Raw genomic sequence first — 15,299 nt, forward strand, 5'->3', positions numbered from 1 at the left:
AATGCCCAGACCAATATAAAGATATATTCGGAAAATCAGCACAGAATTATAGACCTAAAAGCTACATGGTGTTTAAAGGTGGTCACCCACTTTAAGCTGAACTGGCCATGAGTTTTAAATGACCTGTTGGCAGTGGAAGCAAAGGACAATATGGAACGTGCAAAGTAATTACACTCAACCAACACATTTCTGCAATTGAAGCTTTGACGATAAAGAGCAGAGGAGTGCAAAATTACCTATCAGCCATCTGAGGAATGATATAATGTCCATTCTTATGATCTGAAACAGACAAATAAAACACAGACCAGTTAGTGCTTTGATTAGATTAAGAATTTCTTGTAGGATTAGAAACTTTACAGCTACAGACATTAAAATAAAGTGAATTTTTATAATCAGCCATCATATGTGTGTACATGAGTAATAACACTAAATCTGGGCATTTTATGACTTGTATCTGCATTTACCAGTTTTCCCTTCTACAGGCTCTCTCTCTAATTGTCAGTTTTCCCTTAACTCAGCTCCAGAGGGGGTGGAGCCTAACTGCTATGATGTCTCCCATACACAGCACAGAGAAAAGAGGAGATCCTGCTTCCCTATTTCTCACACAGACACACACACAACCACAAAAGCGGCAGTAGCATAGAGGACATTATACATCAGTAATAAACAGTGTTACTGTGAAACCAGCTCTGGAGTAAGAAACGTAGAACACTTACTAGAAGCAGCAGCTTCTGTGTATGTCTTTCTAAAGCAGATCCCTCCTACTCCCCTCTCCATAGACATCTATGGGTAGATGCTGAAACTTGATCCCTTAGTTAGACTGATAATCTGTCTTCATCACTGCTTCACTAAAGACAGATTTTAGCAGTGAATCATCAAGAGTGAGTGACCAGTGCATAAGGCAGGAAAAGAAAGGGGGGGGGGGGGAGCAGCTGATATGTGGAAAAAGAGGCATTTTTTGTAATAAGCTATATCAAAAAGTTCCTTATCCAGCCTTGTACTATTGATTTATGGAGGGAAAAATAAATGACAGTTACACTTTATACAGAGCGCTTGTATTCATGGACATGATTTAAGAAATGGATACTGCTAGATTGTAGGTATACACAAACAGTAACTTATAAATGCTCAGACATACAGGCTTAGGGCAAAACGTTTAAAAAATGAGTCCCAAGAGATTGCCAAAGTCCAGCGACAGCAGCAGAAGGTAGGACATAGCGGACACCCGAAGCGTATGGAGCGGGCTTAGCGCGTGAGCCCAATTCATGATTCAACCCCCGCACCAGGATGTGCAGCTATGACCAAGTCCATAAAGGGGTTAAATGGGTTGTCCACTTTTAATAATTGTCGGTGTTTCCAGTAGTTTATCAATTCCCCTGCAGCACCCCCACAGGAAAAATTAGGCATTACACAGTTACCACTGAAATCAGTGAGCGGTCTGTATTCTACCTGGAAGTGCTGGGTCATCCAGAGCAAGAAACGATCTTTGTAAGCACTCTCCGAGGTGGCTAATAAAAGGGACTACCTAACAGGGCATATAAAAGGTGTTGTCTAAGGCATAAACATAAAAACCCAATCCAATACACCCATTTTACTGTATTGACACTTTAAATTTGATGGGAAAAAATATGTGTCCGCTGTAAGGACGCAGAAGTGTGGAATAGAATATTTTTTTCTTTTAGAACTTATGTGTTTGTAAACGCACATATGTTCAATTCTGATTCTGAGAGCTGTTTATTTCCAAGCAGAAAATATCTCCAATTATACAGCTAAATAACACATTTATTCACGATGTATGACTATGTCTCCATAAACAGAGAATGAATCTCTCTGGCAGCATTGCTTTCAGATGATATATAATGCTCATACAACAGTAGAAATTACAAAAATAAAAAAGGTAAAAAAAAAAAAAAAAAAAACATGAATCCGCTGTAGAAATAATCAGTATTTTCTCGCTGATGCTTTAAAAGCGGATCGGTCATCAGATTGCTATATAAGAACAGAATAGCATGGGAAAAGGTCCGCTCTCTTATTAGCCAAAATGGTACAAAAACATATTTTGCCATTTGGCTAATAGGAGCGTTTATAGAATACACCGGACTCCTAGTTGAGACGGTGTATTCATAAGAGCACTCCCCTCCCCCCTCTTGGTATTTGGAAATACAGCAGCCCATCTATAACTGTGGGCGCTCCCCTCATGAAGAAACCGTCTCATAACTACTCCAATGTATTCTTTAAAAACTCCTGTTAGCCAAACGACACAATATTTTTTCGTGATGTTTTGGCTAATAGGAGAGCGGATCTTCTCAAAATATGCTGCGCTTATAGAGGGCAACGAAGCCCGATGACAGATCCACCTTTAATAAAAATCTATATTTATCAGCATACATATCATACAGTAACCATTGTGATAACTAGGGATGGATGCTTAGCACTGCACCCACATTTTCAGCCCTAGTTCCCCCACTGTAAGACTTAATTTATACGAGCGTGTCCGATTTACGTGCACAATAAACTGACCGTATTTCATGCATTTCATCTCCGTTCTGCGTGCTCGGAACATGCTCGTCTGAATGAGCCCTAAAGCTCAGGTAAAATAAAAAATAATTGCACCCTTGCTGGGCCTAGTTGGTCTAAGAGGATTCCCTGACACAATAAAAGGAAGGTTCAAGTTGGTTGTTACAGGGATCCACTTACCCGGTTTTCGGCCACAGAGGTAAAAGGCCAGTCTGTCCGTCAGCTCATACTGACACTCCACCAGTCTGTCTGCCAGATCATGGTGACCAGCCTGCCTATAAGACAGCAAGTTCTGCTCAGAAACACAGAAGCTAAACCTACATATGGTCTTCACAATTGACACTAGAAGATTCTAGTCCAGGATTAATCACAAAATAATCACGCATGTTCTAACCTTGTGCAAATTTACCTTTGAGAGTTGTGCACAGGCGAAGAGGATACATATGCAAACCACCATCTTGCAACCTTATGCGATAGCCAATCACTTTTATAAAGAACGTATCTCCTATTTCTTTTTTTTCAGTAATTAATATAAAATAGTGTAACTATCTTTTTCTCATCTGTTTTTATTTTTTGATTGTAGATTTTTTCTATTCTATTTTCGGTAAATGATTATGGGGCAGTCATCTTGCCTAGCTGCGGGTTAATAGCATTTAGACATATGCTTTACAACAGCCACATGGGCCATAGGAACTTGTGAACAGGAAGGGTCATTGACTTGAGTGTTCTAGCGGCCACTGTGCAGGGAGGGGGAGGAGGGGAGCTGTGTCAATCACCTATTGTCAATGGTGGATCCTTTGTTATCTGTATATAGGTGTAAAGGGGGTATTACACTAGGCGATTATCAGGCAGACAAGCCTTCATAGAACGCTCATTGTCAAGAATTGTCCTGTGTAAACAGGGCAGCGATCAACAGATGAACGAGCAAACGCTCGATCATCTGCTGATCGTATCGTTTTAAAAAAGTAAAATATTACCGTTGTGGGCAGCACATCTCCCTGTGTAAACACACGAGCGATCAGAGTAATGACCAGTTGTCCCCATCCCTAGCTCCTTGTGACAGGAGCAAACGAGCGCCAATCAACAACGCCTCCTTGATCGGCACTCCCTGCGCAGGCCAATTATCGGCCGGTCTAATAGGGCCATTACCGGTCATTGTAATCCTGCCGGTGATAATAATGAGATGACTGCTGAGAAGTGATCCCTACAGAACAGTGTCAGTCTATGGTGAGATTTAGTGGTCAGATTGAAAACTGATTATTATTTAATAAAGATAATGACATAGAAAAAAATAAAAAAAAATAAACGTGACCAACAATTTTTTAAATATATCGTTAACATAGAAACTTAATTTAAACAATAAGTCACTTCTCAATGTCACATTCCCTTTAATGATATCATACTTGAAAATTCACTTTTAGACTTGTATACAGGGTATAACTAGTACAATACTGTACAAGCCGAATGTCCGGCAGTTAACCGTGACACCACGCAAAATTCTTAATTTTGTATTATTTGTACTGTTTCTAATTGTATCACCGATCAGAAGTTTCCGAAATCAACCTTTTAATATAACTACATTTTCATCTATTAATGCTGCCAACCATCCCCTTTTTCATCAAAATAAGTGATTGGTTGTCACAGCTCTGTGTTTATGGGGCTTTCTTCATGGTACTCTGGTTTCCTCTTCTGCTCCAAAAATAATATAACATTTGAAAGTAACGGGCCACTGCAAATATCATGATCCTGAATTCTAGGACTAAGGCCTTATTCACAAGGCCGTATTCCTGCGGGGAGGCAGGGACACCTAGAATCATACATAACTATGATGCTAGGAGCCCGGCTCCCTGAACGGTGTTCGGTCCTGGAAATGCGGCAGACACGCAGTCCGTATATCACGGACTGAACACGTCTGTGTGAATAAGGCCTAAGAGAAATCCTCATATGTATAAAAAATAAATAAACCCTCATACTGTTATTATGCTTTGTACATCTTACCTCCCATAATCAATAGGTGTTCTTCCATTCACATCAGGAGCCCCTGGGTCAGCTCCGTACACTACCAGAAGCTCGGCCTGAAGGATTTGCCCTGCTTTAGCTGCTACATGTAAAGGAGTGGTCCCCTTCTCCTACAGATACAAAACGGAATTGATTCTAATAAAACTACATATATAAAATGGCACAGACATAATGAGGATCAATTACAAAAAAAAAAAAAGTTTCGCACGGTCCTTCACAAATACAAGTGACTTTGCTTTCTTTTTATGCTCTATTGTAGTCCATTAAAAAAAAAAAAAAAAACATAATATAAAATGGAATAATATACATGTCTACAAACACTATATAGGCCCATATACGAGAACACATTAAAGGCTACGTACACCATTAAAAACATTTATTTTTTTTAAATAAGAATGTGTATCAGTGTGATTGGTGCAATTTTGGAATTACGTTTGGTTAAAAATTATTTTTACTTTTTCAGATACAGCGGCTTCATATCCTGTATACAGATTAGGCTGTGTTCACATCAGCGTTGAGCTTCCGTTCATGGGTTCCATTCGACCTTTCCGTCAGAGAAACGGAAACCATAGCTTCCGTTTGCATCACCATTGATTTCAGATAATGCTTCCGTTGCAATTGGTTTCAGTTTGTTTCCGTTTCGTAAAGTTTCCAATTTGTTTTGTGGAAACAATAGCGCAGTCGACTACACTATTGTTTCCTGTAAAAAAAAAAATGGAAACCATACGGAAATCAATTGCAACGGAAGCATTACCATTAAAATTAATGATCAATGGTAACGCAAACGGAAGCTTTGGTTTCCGTTTGGCTTTTTGTTCATGGGCTCCCCTGACAGAAAGGTCGATTGGAACTCATAAACCGAAGACGAGTCAGATGTGAATAGGCCTTTAGCTGTATCTTGCGCTGAAACCTGTATCCGTCAGGCCAGAGGCACTGACTGGTCCAGTGATAGCGGATTCTGCAGATCTCGGACATGCAGGATCGACCTGTTATCGATCACATCTAAGTAATCTGTGAGGGAACCGGTGGATCCTGACCCGCCTTTCACTGAACCCATCAGTACACATTTCATCGATATGAATGGTCACTTTGTAATACTTAATTTCGCATGTGCTGGAAATGAATTGAACATTTACCACCAGGATCCCTCACAGATTACAGCTGATCGCTGGGGGTCCCAGCATCAGGAAACCTGTGGTCAGCTTATTATTAGGGAATCTTTTTAACAAAAAAGGGACAACATCTTTAACTTATGATTTACCAGAGAAAATACAGTTTCCTATTTACAGTGAAATATAGATAAATAAAGCCATAAAATCCCTAATTATGAAGGAAGAATAAAAATGACGCTGCTACATGGCTGACTTTGTCTGCATCGTGAATTTCCAGCGTCCTCTACCATTTTAGCTTTTCTGGCTTAAACAAATAATATGTATAAACTTTAGCCAAGACGTTACCTATTTTATAAACTAGCAATAAGAAATAAACGAATAAGGTGTAAGTGTATACGCCATTCCTGCAATTCTAGGCTTGATAAAGGAATGGAGGCCAAGTGCAAACTTGTGTTGAGGAATGCTTAGCCGCCAAGTGTCATGTGACTAAAGACATTTTGGCATTTTGCATATATATCTTCAATCCCGTAACTTACAATAATCATATAACGATATAGCATTTTGGGTGATTTAAAAAAATATTTCTTTTAAAAGGCAGCTGCAGAGAAATTGACTTAGGCTTCGTTCACATCTGCGTCAGGGTTCCGTTCTGATGTTCCGTCAGAGTTTTCCATCAGAACAGAAGCAATACTGCAGTAGACTACGGTATTAATTCAGTCAAAACGACGGAACCCTTGCACAACGGAGACAAACGGAAACCATTTGCACCAGATCCATCGCAATTGAAATCAATGGTAATGCAAACGGAAACCTATGGTTTAAGTGTGTCAGCCATTTTGCATAAATTAATGATTATAGTGGGTCAATTTTTTGTTTTTAATATATAATAATAAATGTGTGCGCACAAAGGTTTACCAGCCATACCTGCATATTATACATCCGGCTCTTACTCGAAATAATACTGCCAATAGCCCTAGTAAAAGCTGAAAAAGCACAGTCTCCGCATCAAGAGTTAAATCAACTTTCTTCTAGGTGTTTCTAGAACGTATAGTGGGGTTACTTACTGTATCTCATTTACAAATTGGTCATTTCTTTAATATTAGAATTTACCTCTGTCTTATATTTGGTATAATTAAATGTATCCGGGGGGGGGGGGGGGGGGGAATCAGGCCTTTCCTTGAAGTCAAGCTACTCTACAACTCCCAAAGTTTTACTTACCCGACAACTGACACTTTCTAGATCTCAGCTACTCTCAGCTAAGCCTCTATGTAGACCATTGCCCCCAAGTGGTAGTGTTCTGAACTGCTCAGGATTCTGCATGAAAGGCACTCCTTTTAGTTTATAGCAGGCAGAGTAAGTGGCTCAGAACAACGATGCTCAGGAGCAATGCGGGCTTAGCTGCAGCCTACCGGCGGAGTCGTGAATATCTCCAGAATGGTAGCCGTCAGGTAAGGGCTTGTATGGGCCTAGCTCCAGATGAAAGCTGTAAAGTTATGAGATACACTGGCACGTGAATATCAACCCTTTTATTTGTAATCAAACGTAGTCTAGGAAACATCACTGCACAAAAGACAAACAAATCAAACTACATAGAAGAAATCACAGGAAAGCGCAGTAATGTGATATCAGGCGTGATTACCGGGTGGAAGAAGTTCGCTTGAGCACCAAGAGACAGCAGACGTAAGCATGTTTCCAGGTTCCCAGTCCTCACACTGGAATGAAGTTGCTAGAATCAGGAAAAAAAAACAAAACACAAGCGATGAGATAAAATCAGTGGCAGCCCAGTTGCACAATCCTCCGCTACAGGGAATCCTCTTCACCTTACATCATCACAACACGAAACTTGTGACCTTCTACGCTAAAGAAAAGGGATCCACATGAAACGCAGGACAACGTTACACCCGAAAAATGTTTTGCCCCTTTAACCAATGCACAAATTCTTATCTAACACTAAGCAATTGCTTCCACAAGAGGACATTATGAAAACATTAGTTCTGGCCACACAGGTAAATCATATGAGCAGTCATGGCCTGTAGACAGAGGGGAAACGGGGATATTCTTGCATTGAAGACTTTGATCTGTAAATCAGCACGTAATCTTTGTGCGTCACACTTAGAAGTGCTGTAACAATAGTAGTGAATGGAGACCAAGGCAGACACGACAGTTCTCATTTAGTTTTATTGGAGTGTGACGTAAGTCGGGAAACGTTGCGAAAGTCGAATCCTGCGATTCTAGTCATAGTCTAATACTGAAGTGTGAAAATTCCCATAAACCCATTCACCGAAGCCCATATATTGAATAGATCCTGTTTGCCAACCTAAGTATGTGTTTAGCAATTACAAGCCGTTAAATCAGGAGGGTGCAATAAACTTTACAACGTAACAGGGCAGCACGTTAAATTACCAGGAGGTTTAAGTGGATATATGGGCTACAAGTGAAATCAACAGGAACAGCCACACGATACTTATCGAGAAGTAATTAGGTGGCAATTACAATATATTGAATGTACACTATATGGACAAAAGTATTGGGACACCTACACATTACACCTGCAGGAGCTTTTATGACATCCCATTCTAAATACATTGGCATTAATATGGAGATACGGAGTTGGTCCCCCTTTGCAGTTAAAACAGCTTCCTCTATTCCTTCTACAAGATTTTGCAGTGTGTCCGTGGGAATTGTTGCCCATCCGGAAGAGCATTTGTGAGGTCAGACACTGATGTTGGATGAGAGGGCCCGGCTCTCAATCTCCATCCTAGTTCATCACAATGGTGTTGGATGGGGTTGAGGTCAGGGCTCTGTGCGGCCAGTCAAGTTCTTCCACACCAATCTCACCCAACCATGTCTTTATGGACCTTGCTTTGTGCACTGGGGTACAGTCATTCTGGAACAGAAAAGGGCCGAACCCCAAACTGTTCCCACAAAGTTGGAAACATACAATTGTCCAAAATGTCTTGGTTTGCTGAAGCATTAGTATTTCCCTTCACTAGAACGAAGGTGCCTAGGCCAACGCTGAAATACAACCACATAGCTTTATCCTCCTCCACCAAACTTTACAGTTGGCACAATGCAGTCAGGCAGGTAACGTACTCCTGGAATTTACCAAACCCAGACTGGTCCATCAGACTGCCAGATAGAGAGGTGCGATTCATCACTCCACAGAACACGTTTTCACTGCTCCAGAGTCCAGTGGCGGCGGCTTTACACCACTCCATCCGACGCCTGGCATTATGCTTGGTGATGTAAAGCTTGCATGTAGCTGCTCGGTCACTGAAACCCATGCTATGAAGCCCCTGGAATAATGTTTTTGTGCTGATGTTAATGTCAAAGTAGGTTTGGAACTCTGCAGTTATTGGCAACTTTATTCACTATGTGCCTCAGCAAAGTGGAAGCAACTCGGCCATGAAGTGGTGACCACGTAAAGAAACAGAGCGGGGTCACCACTTCATGGCTAAGTTGCTGTGGTTCCTAAATGCTTCCACTTTGCAATAATACCACTCACAGTTGATCGTGGAATATCTAGGAGGGAAGAAATTTCTCGAACGGACTTGTTTTAACAGTGGCATCCTTTTACAAAACCATGCGCAAATTCAGTGAGGTCTTTAGAACGTCCCATTCTTTAACAAATCCAGCACCTATTCGTGCAGTAGAGGCGACTGCATGGCGAGGTGCTGGATTTTATACACCTGTGACAATGGGACTGAATGAAACACCCGAATACAATGAATAAGAGGTGTGTCCCAATACTAATGTCCATATAGTGCATGAGGAGAACAATAATTAGAAAATGTAGAATACATTGTAAAACCTGTCTAATGAAATAGAAAAACAGTGATCTGAAGACATACTACAGTATTACCGATTGGGACAGAAATCCCATACAAAAAAAACTATTAAGTATACCAATCTCATACTCTAGGTGAGAAACCTATGACAGTACCTTGCTGAGGTCCTTGGCAGTCACTCCATCGTCATCACGACATGGTAACTTGTGCACAAATGCAAGCATTTGATACTTGGCACGAATAAACTCGGACTTTGTAGGACTGGAAGGAGTAAAAGCAGATAGTGAATTACAACGCTTTTCTCTAAATCTCCACGTTCAATTTATCTTCTTCCAAGGATTGGCCACTAATTAAAAATCCTGGTAAACTCCATTTATTTTTCCTCCAACTACATCTCTCATAGGTGAAACAAGTCTTTGGACAGGTTAAAATCCAATCAATCATTCTTTTGTTTTTTACTATACAAGCGTCGCCATAGGTGTCTGGCCACAGTTTGTCTTTCTCCATCCAAAGAAATAAGAATTTATAAAACAAAAATAAAAAAGTTACGCAACTGCTCAATCCCCCGCCGCTCCAACGCCAAAGCCATGGTGTTCCCCACAGGTTTTGCAGCGTCATGTACATGATACACATCACTGCTGAAACCAGTAACCGGCCTGACCGGTCTTGTACAGGTGAGTTCCGTTTTTTGTTTTTTTTTTACATTTTCTGCAGCTATTTTAAAAAAAACTATTTCATCTCAGACAACCCCTTTAAAAAGCACCTAAATCTAAACATGTTTTTGTGTTGATGCTGCAAAAAAAGCTAAAAAAATAAAAATTATTTGACAAGAGATTACTTTTATAAACTTATTAAAACGCCACCTAGTGTTTCAGCGCTCCCCCTATAGTACGTCCACCTTACTAAGTGTTCAGAGGTGTACACACATGTTTCTGTGCTCCTCTGGTTTCTCTGTTCGGTCTCCTCTTCAGCAGCGCAAAGTGATTCCAGCTCCTGAACAGGCTGTCTCAAAACCTAAAGCGTCTTATCTGCTTGTCAGAGGAGACTGATGCCATCTTCAGTGTCTTCTCTGCTTGTCAGAGGAGACTGATGCCATCTTCAGTGTCTTCTCTGCATGTCAGAGGAGACTGAGGCCATCTTTAGCATCTTCTCTGCTTGTCACAGGAGGTGAATGCCATTTTCAGTGTCTTCTCTGCTTGTCAGAGGAGACTGATGCCATCTTCAGTGTCTTCTCTGCTTGTCAGAGGAGACTGATGCCATCTTCAGTGTCTTCTCTGCTTGTCAGAGGAGACTGATGCCATCTTCAGTGTCTTCTCTGCTTGTCAGAGGAGACTGATGCCATCTTCAGTGTCTTCTCTGCTGGTCAGAGGAGACTGATGCCATCTTCAGTGTCTTCTCTGCTTGTCAGAGGAGACTGATGCCATCTTCAGTGTCTTCTCTGCATGTCAGAGGAGACTGATGCCATCTTCAGTGTCTTCTCTGCTGGTCAGAGGAGACTGATGCCATCTTTATCGTCTTCTCTGCATGTCAGAGGAGACTGATGCCATCTTTAGAGTCTTCTCTGCTTGTCAGAGGAGGTGAATGCCGTTTTCAGTGTCTTCTCTACTTGACAGGCAGAGAAAAAGCTGAAGATTATGTACAGCCTGCTCACAAACAGGCATCCCAGTGCACCAGTGAAGATGAAAGAGCAGAAAAACCAGAGAAGCAGTGAAACGATGCATGCGTGTCCATATTTGAACACAGAATGGACACACTATAGGGGGAGCGCTGGAACACTAGGTGGCACTGTAATGAATTTATAAATGTAATATTTTGTTACAGAATGTTTTTTTTAATGAGTGTCAATAAAAAAACATGTTTAGAATTAGGTGCTTTATTTAACTACACATAATATTATTCATAGGATAACCCTTTTAAGGCTATGTTCACACAGAGTTTTTTGACGGAGAAAGAAGCGACATGCCCTATCTTCAGGCGTTTCCGCCTCTGACCTCCCATTGACTTCAATGGGAGGCGGAGAAAGCATATTTCGCGGCATTTATGCCCGCGGCTCTCAATGGCTGCGGATGAAAACCGCCGCGAAGAACGCCGCAAAAATCAGCGTGCAGGGAGAGGAAAATCTGCCTCAAACTTCCAAACGGAATTTTGAGGCAGAAATTCCGCCTGCAAAAAAACTATGCACATAGCCTTACAGTTGGTCTGAAAAGATTGTCGGTTTCTACAACTCCATACATCATACTGAAATAGTGCCTGCAATGCTCAGGCAATCTCTTTTATGATATGTGACCTGGGAAGAAGCAGTGAGTGTTGAGGTGGTCACAAGAGGAAGAAAACAGTTGGCGCATGCCCTTTGGGGATAGTCTGTCAATTATCATTAACGACTTCCTAATTATGCCAACGAGAAATCCCAATAATGAAAAAATTCGACCCCCTTAAGATAACTTTTCAATAGATATCTGCGGTCTGACGGCACCTGTCATACTCTTATCATGAAAAGTTTAACCGCTTATCTTGTCTTTAATACTCACTGGAGCTTGTCTTGAGGGTTGGCTTTGCGTCGGCCGCTCTGAACCTGTGCAGGATCTAACAGAGAGTGTTCCCAAATAGAATTTGCTCCGTTGCTGGCCAACGTGTGCACCATCTGGAACAATTAAAATAAGAGAACCATAAGGAGCTTGCAGGCCTAAAGGGTCAGGTTGATCAGAGGAATTTTTGCATGTGCAGTCTTATCTAGTTTTACATCCTACCGTTTTGTGTATACAACTCCTATCCAGATCTAGGTGTCTCTATGGTTACATACTACAAATAATACCTGTGTGCAGTCTGATCTTTCAATTAAGAGTCACTTCCTTACATCTACCCCTGTAAGTTAGCAAGAGAAGATGGAATAATAAAGTTTGGCTGACCAAGACAAGTAAGGGAGGATGGCACGCCGCTGGATGAACGCTCGACCAAGAGGTATCGTATGTCAAATGGGCAATTTCAGATTAATCTGATTAATTCCACACTTTAATCTCAGACAGCTCCTTTAATACAAGATCATTGTGATTCTTTTTTTAAAATTATTATTTGCAACTCAGGTCTGATCAGAGCCTTGCACCAGAAATCGGATCTGGAAGCGAAGAAACATCAGGCTCTCTTTATTTTTTCCTACATTCACTACAACAATTTCAAAAGGCATCTGGTTGTTTTTTGTCTACCTGACATGTTCTTGTTAAATACACAGCACACACCCCGACTTACGGATACATTAGGTTTTTCTTGGACTGCAGATCTATACATAAATAACACACCCAAAAATGTATGTGTCCCAGAAGAGAGACCAAACTAACATCTGGTGATCAGCCTCTCCCGAGAAGCTGGACTATTTTACAGCTTTGTATTTCAAGAACTATAGAAGTGTATTCTATACGAATAGATATACAAGATTTAAAAAGCATGGGTACAGTAGAAAGAGCGACAACAGTACCCATAATTTTGATAATCTGAAAAAGACTTCTGATCGTTTGATGGTCTAAATAAAGAACTACAAAGCTCAGCAGCAAGTGATTAGAAAGAAGTGAGGTATTGCCTTGCTAGTAGGTTGTTAGATTCTAATGCAAATTGCCTATCAACAGATTACAGGGCAGATTATTGCAGCCTGTAGTATGTAAATGAGATCAAGGCTATAAGACTGTGTCCTCCAACAAAGTATCCTGCCCGGTGAACGAGCGCCGATCGACAATACAGCATGTTGATCGGCGATCGTTTGCTTCATTTAAACAGAGCAATGATTACAATGTTTGGGGACAAAAGATGGTTAATTCGATCATTCGTTCCCATACCTTTGCACCCTGTCGGCAGCACATCCCACCTTTCACAGCATGTAGGCACACAACTATAATCCAGCCTGGTTGACCCTGAATAACAAGCAACCTGCCGGATTCCGCATTGAAAATCCATAACAAAGTACAGTGCAATACATGTGAGTGGGGCTTTAGATGTTATTAGGCAATTCACGGTGTCTTGCCCCCAGAGTGGAGAGGACCAAAGACATAAGACTACTATAAAACGTACTCAATTGGCATGTGATTTCTCAGCCACGGTTTATCTAGGGGAAAACCAATAGGATCAGACTGGTAAAAAAGTACAACCTGTCTGACTCCTGTTTTCACAGACAGCTGATGTTGTGGAACGGTCAGGAATCCCTATAGAAGTGCAATTGATAGTCTGTAAAAAGCTTTAGAAGAGCATCACAGGATACATATTGTAATAGTATCAGTACATGAAAAAAAATCATACATAACTGGCACCAGGGATGTCAGAGCATTACGAACACTTGGCATCGGTGGTAAGCAGGCTAAGGGCCATATCACTGGCTGGGTCAGAATAAAATAACACTCGTCAGCACCGTAGAAGCAGACTCAGTCGCCCCATCGACACAATTGGCCCCCAGGTCTGCCATCAGTAACTGCCTATTAGACCATGCCAGAGAGACATGGCCTGATAGTATACTGAAGCATTATCGCCCAAGTATACCAAAGCATTATTATCAAAAGATTGCATTGTAAAGTCCCCTAGTGGGACTGAAAAAAAAATAATTAAAAACAGTTAATGTTTTAAAAATAATAATAATAAAGATTACAGTAAAAATAGAATCATTAGAGGTGGTTTTATTTAGTAAAAGTGCAAACAAAATAAATAAAAAAATACACATACTAGTCCTTCTCAATGAATTAGAAGATCATCAAAAAGTTAATTTATTTCAGTAATTCAATTCAAAAAGTGAAACTCACATTATATAGATTCATTACACACAGAGGGATATATTTCCAGCATTTTTTTTTCTTTTAAATGTTGATGATTATGGTAACAGTTTATGAAAACCCAAAATTTAGTTTCTCCGAAAATTTTGAATATTGGGTAAAAGTTGCAGATTGTAGACTCATGGGGTCACACTCTAATCAGTGAATCAACACAAAACACCTGCTAATATACGAGTTTCACGTTTTGAATTAAATTACTGAAATAAATTAACTTTTTGATATTCAAATTCATTGAGAAGGACTAGTATATGGTATCGTAACATCCCGAACAATGAAGTTAAACACATTGATTAACCCGCTGGGTGAATGACGTACAAAAAAAAACCCACAAAAAACAATGGCAATATTCCTTTTCTTTCCCATTCCCACCCCAAAAAAAAATCTAAGAAAAAAGTTAATCAATAAATCCCATGTAACCCAAAATAGTTGCTATGAAAACTGCACCTTGTAGTAAAAAACGTACAGCTCTTGAAACACGGCAATGCAAAAACAAATAAATTTTTTTAAAAGGATTTTTAGTGTTCAAACCAAACCGTAAAACATGAAAAAAGTATACCTATTTAGTATTGTCGCAATTGCACAGACCCATAGAATAAAGGTAACATGTTATTTACGCAATATAGTGAACGGCGTAGATTAAGGCCTCATGCACACGACCGTAAAAACGCCCGTTATTACGGGTCGTAATCACGACCCGTAATAACGGGCTCATAGACTTCTATTGGCGACGGGTGCCTTCCCGTTTTCTCACGGGAAGGTGCCCGTGCCGTTGAAAAAGATAGAACATGTCCTATTTCAGGCCGTAATAACGGCACGGACAGTCCATAGAAGTCTATGGAGCTCTCGTAATGACGGGTGGCTACATGTGTGCACCCGTCATTACGGCAGCGTTGCTAAGCGACGTCAGTAAATAGTCACTGTCCAGGGAGCTGAAAGAGTTAAATGATCGGCAGTAACTCTTTCAGCACCCTGGACAGTGACTACCGATCAGTATAAACCTGTAAAAAATAAAAATAAAAAGACGTTCATACTTACCGAGAACTTCCTGCTTCCTCCAG

The 15,299-nt window shown here is 40.6% G+C and overlaps 1 protein-coding gene across 6 annotated transcripts in view; it reads right to left on the reverse strand.

The window, feature by feature from the left end:
* GIT1 (GIT ArfGAP 1) overlaps nt 1-15,299 on the reverse strand; it is a 130,591-nt gene that overhangs the window by 44,036 nt on the left and 71,256 nt on the right. For all 6 annotated transcript variants that reach the window (XM_075854312.1, XM_075854314.1, XM_075854313.1 and 3 more), the window contains exons 3-8: nt 11,965-12,077; nt 9,592-9,697; nt 7,288-7,374; nt 4,516-4,646; nt 2,698-2,792; nt 237-279 (exon numbers count right to left, since the gene is read on the reverse strand). In XM_075854312.1, the coding sequence (XP_075710427.1) occupies nt 237-279; nt 2,698-2,792; nt 4,516-4,646; nt 7,288-7,374; nt 9,592-9,697; nt 11,965-12,077 (575 nt within the window). The remainder of the gene's footprint in view (nt 1-236; nt 280-2,697; nt 2,793-4,515; nt 4,647-7,287; nt 7,375-9,591; nt 9,698-11,964; nt 12,078-15,299) is intronic.

Source organism: Rhinoderma darwinii, chromosome 2, assembly GCF_050947455.1.
Source record: "Rhinoderma darwinii isolate aRhiDar2 chromosome 2, aRhiDar2.hap1, whole genome shotgun sequence".
Classification (NCBI taxonomy): domain Eukaryota; kingdom Metazoa; phylum Chordata; class Amphibia; order Anura; family Rhinodermatidae; genus Rhinoderma; species Rhinoderma darwinii.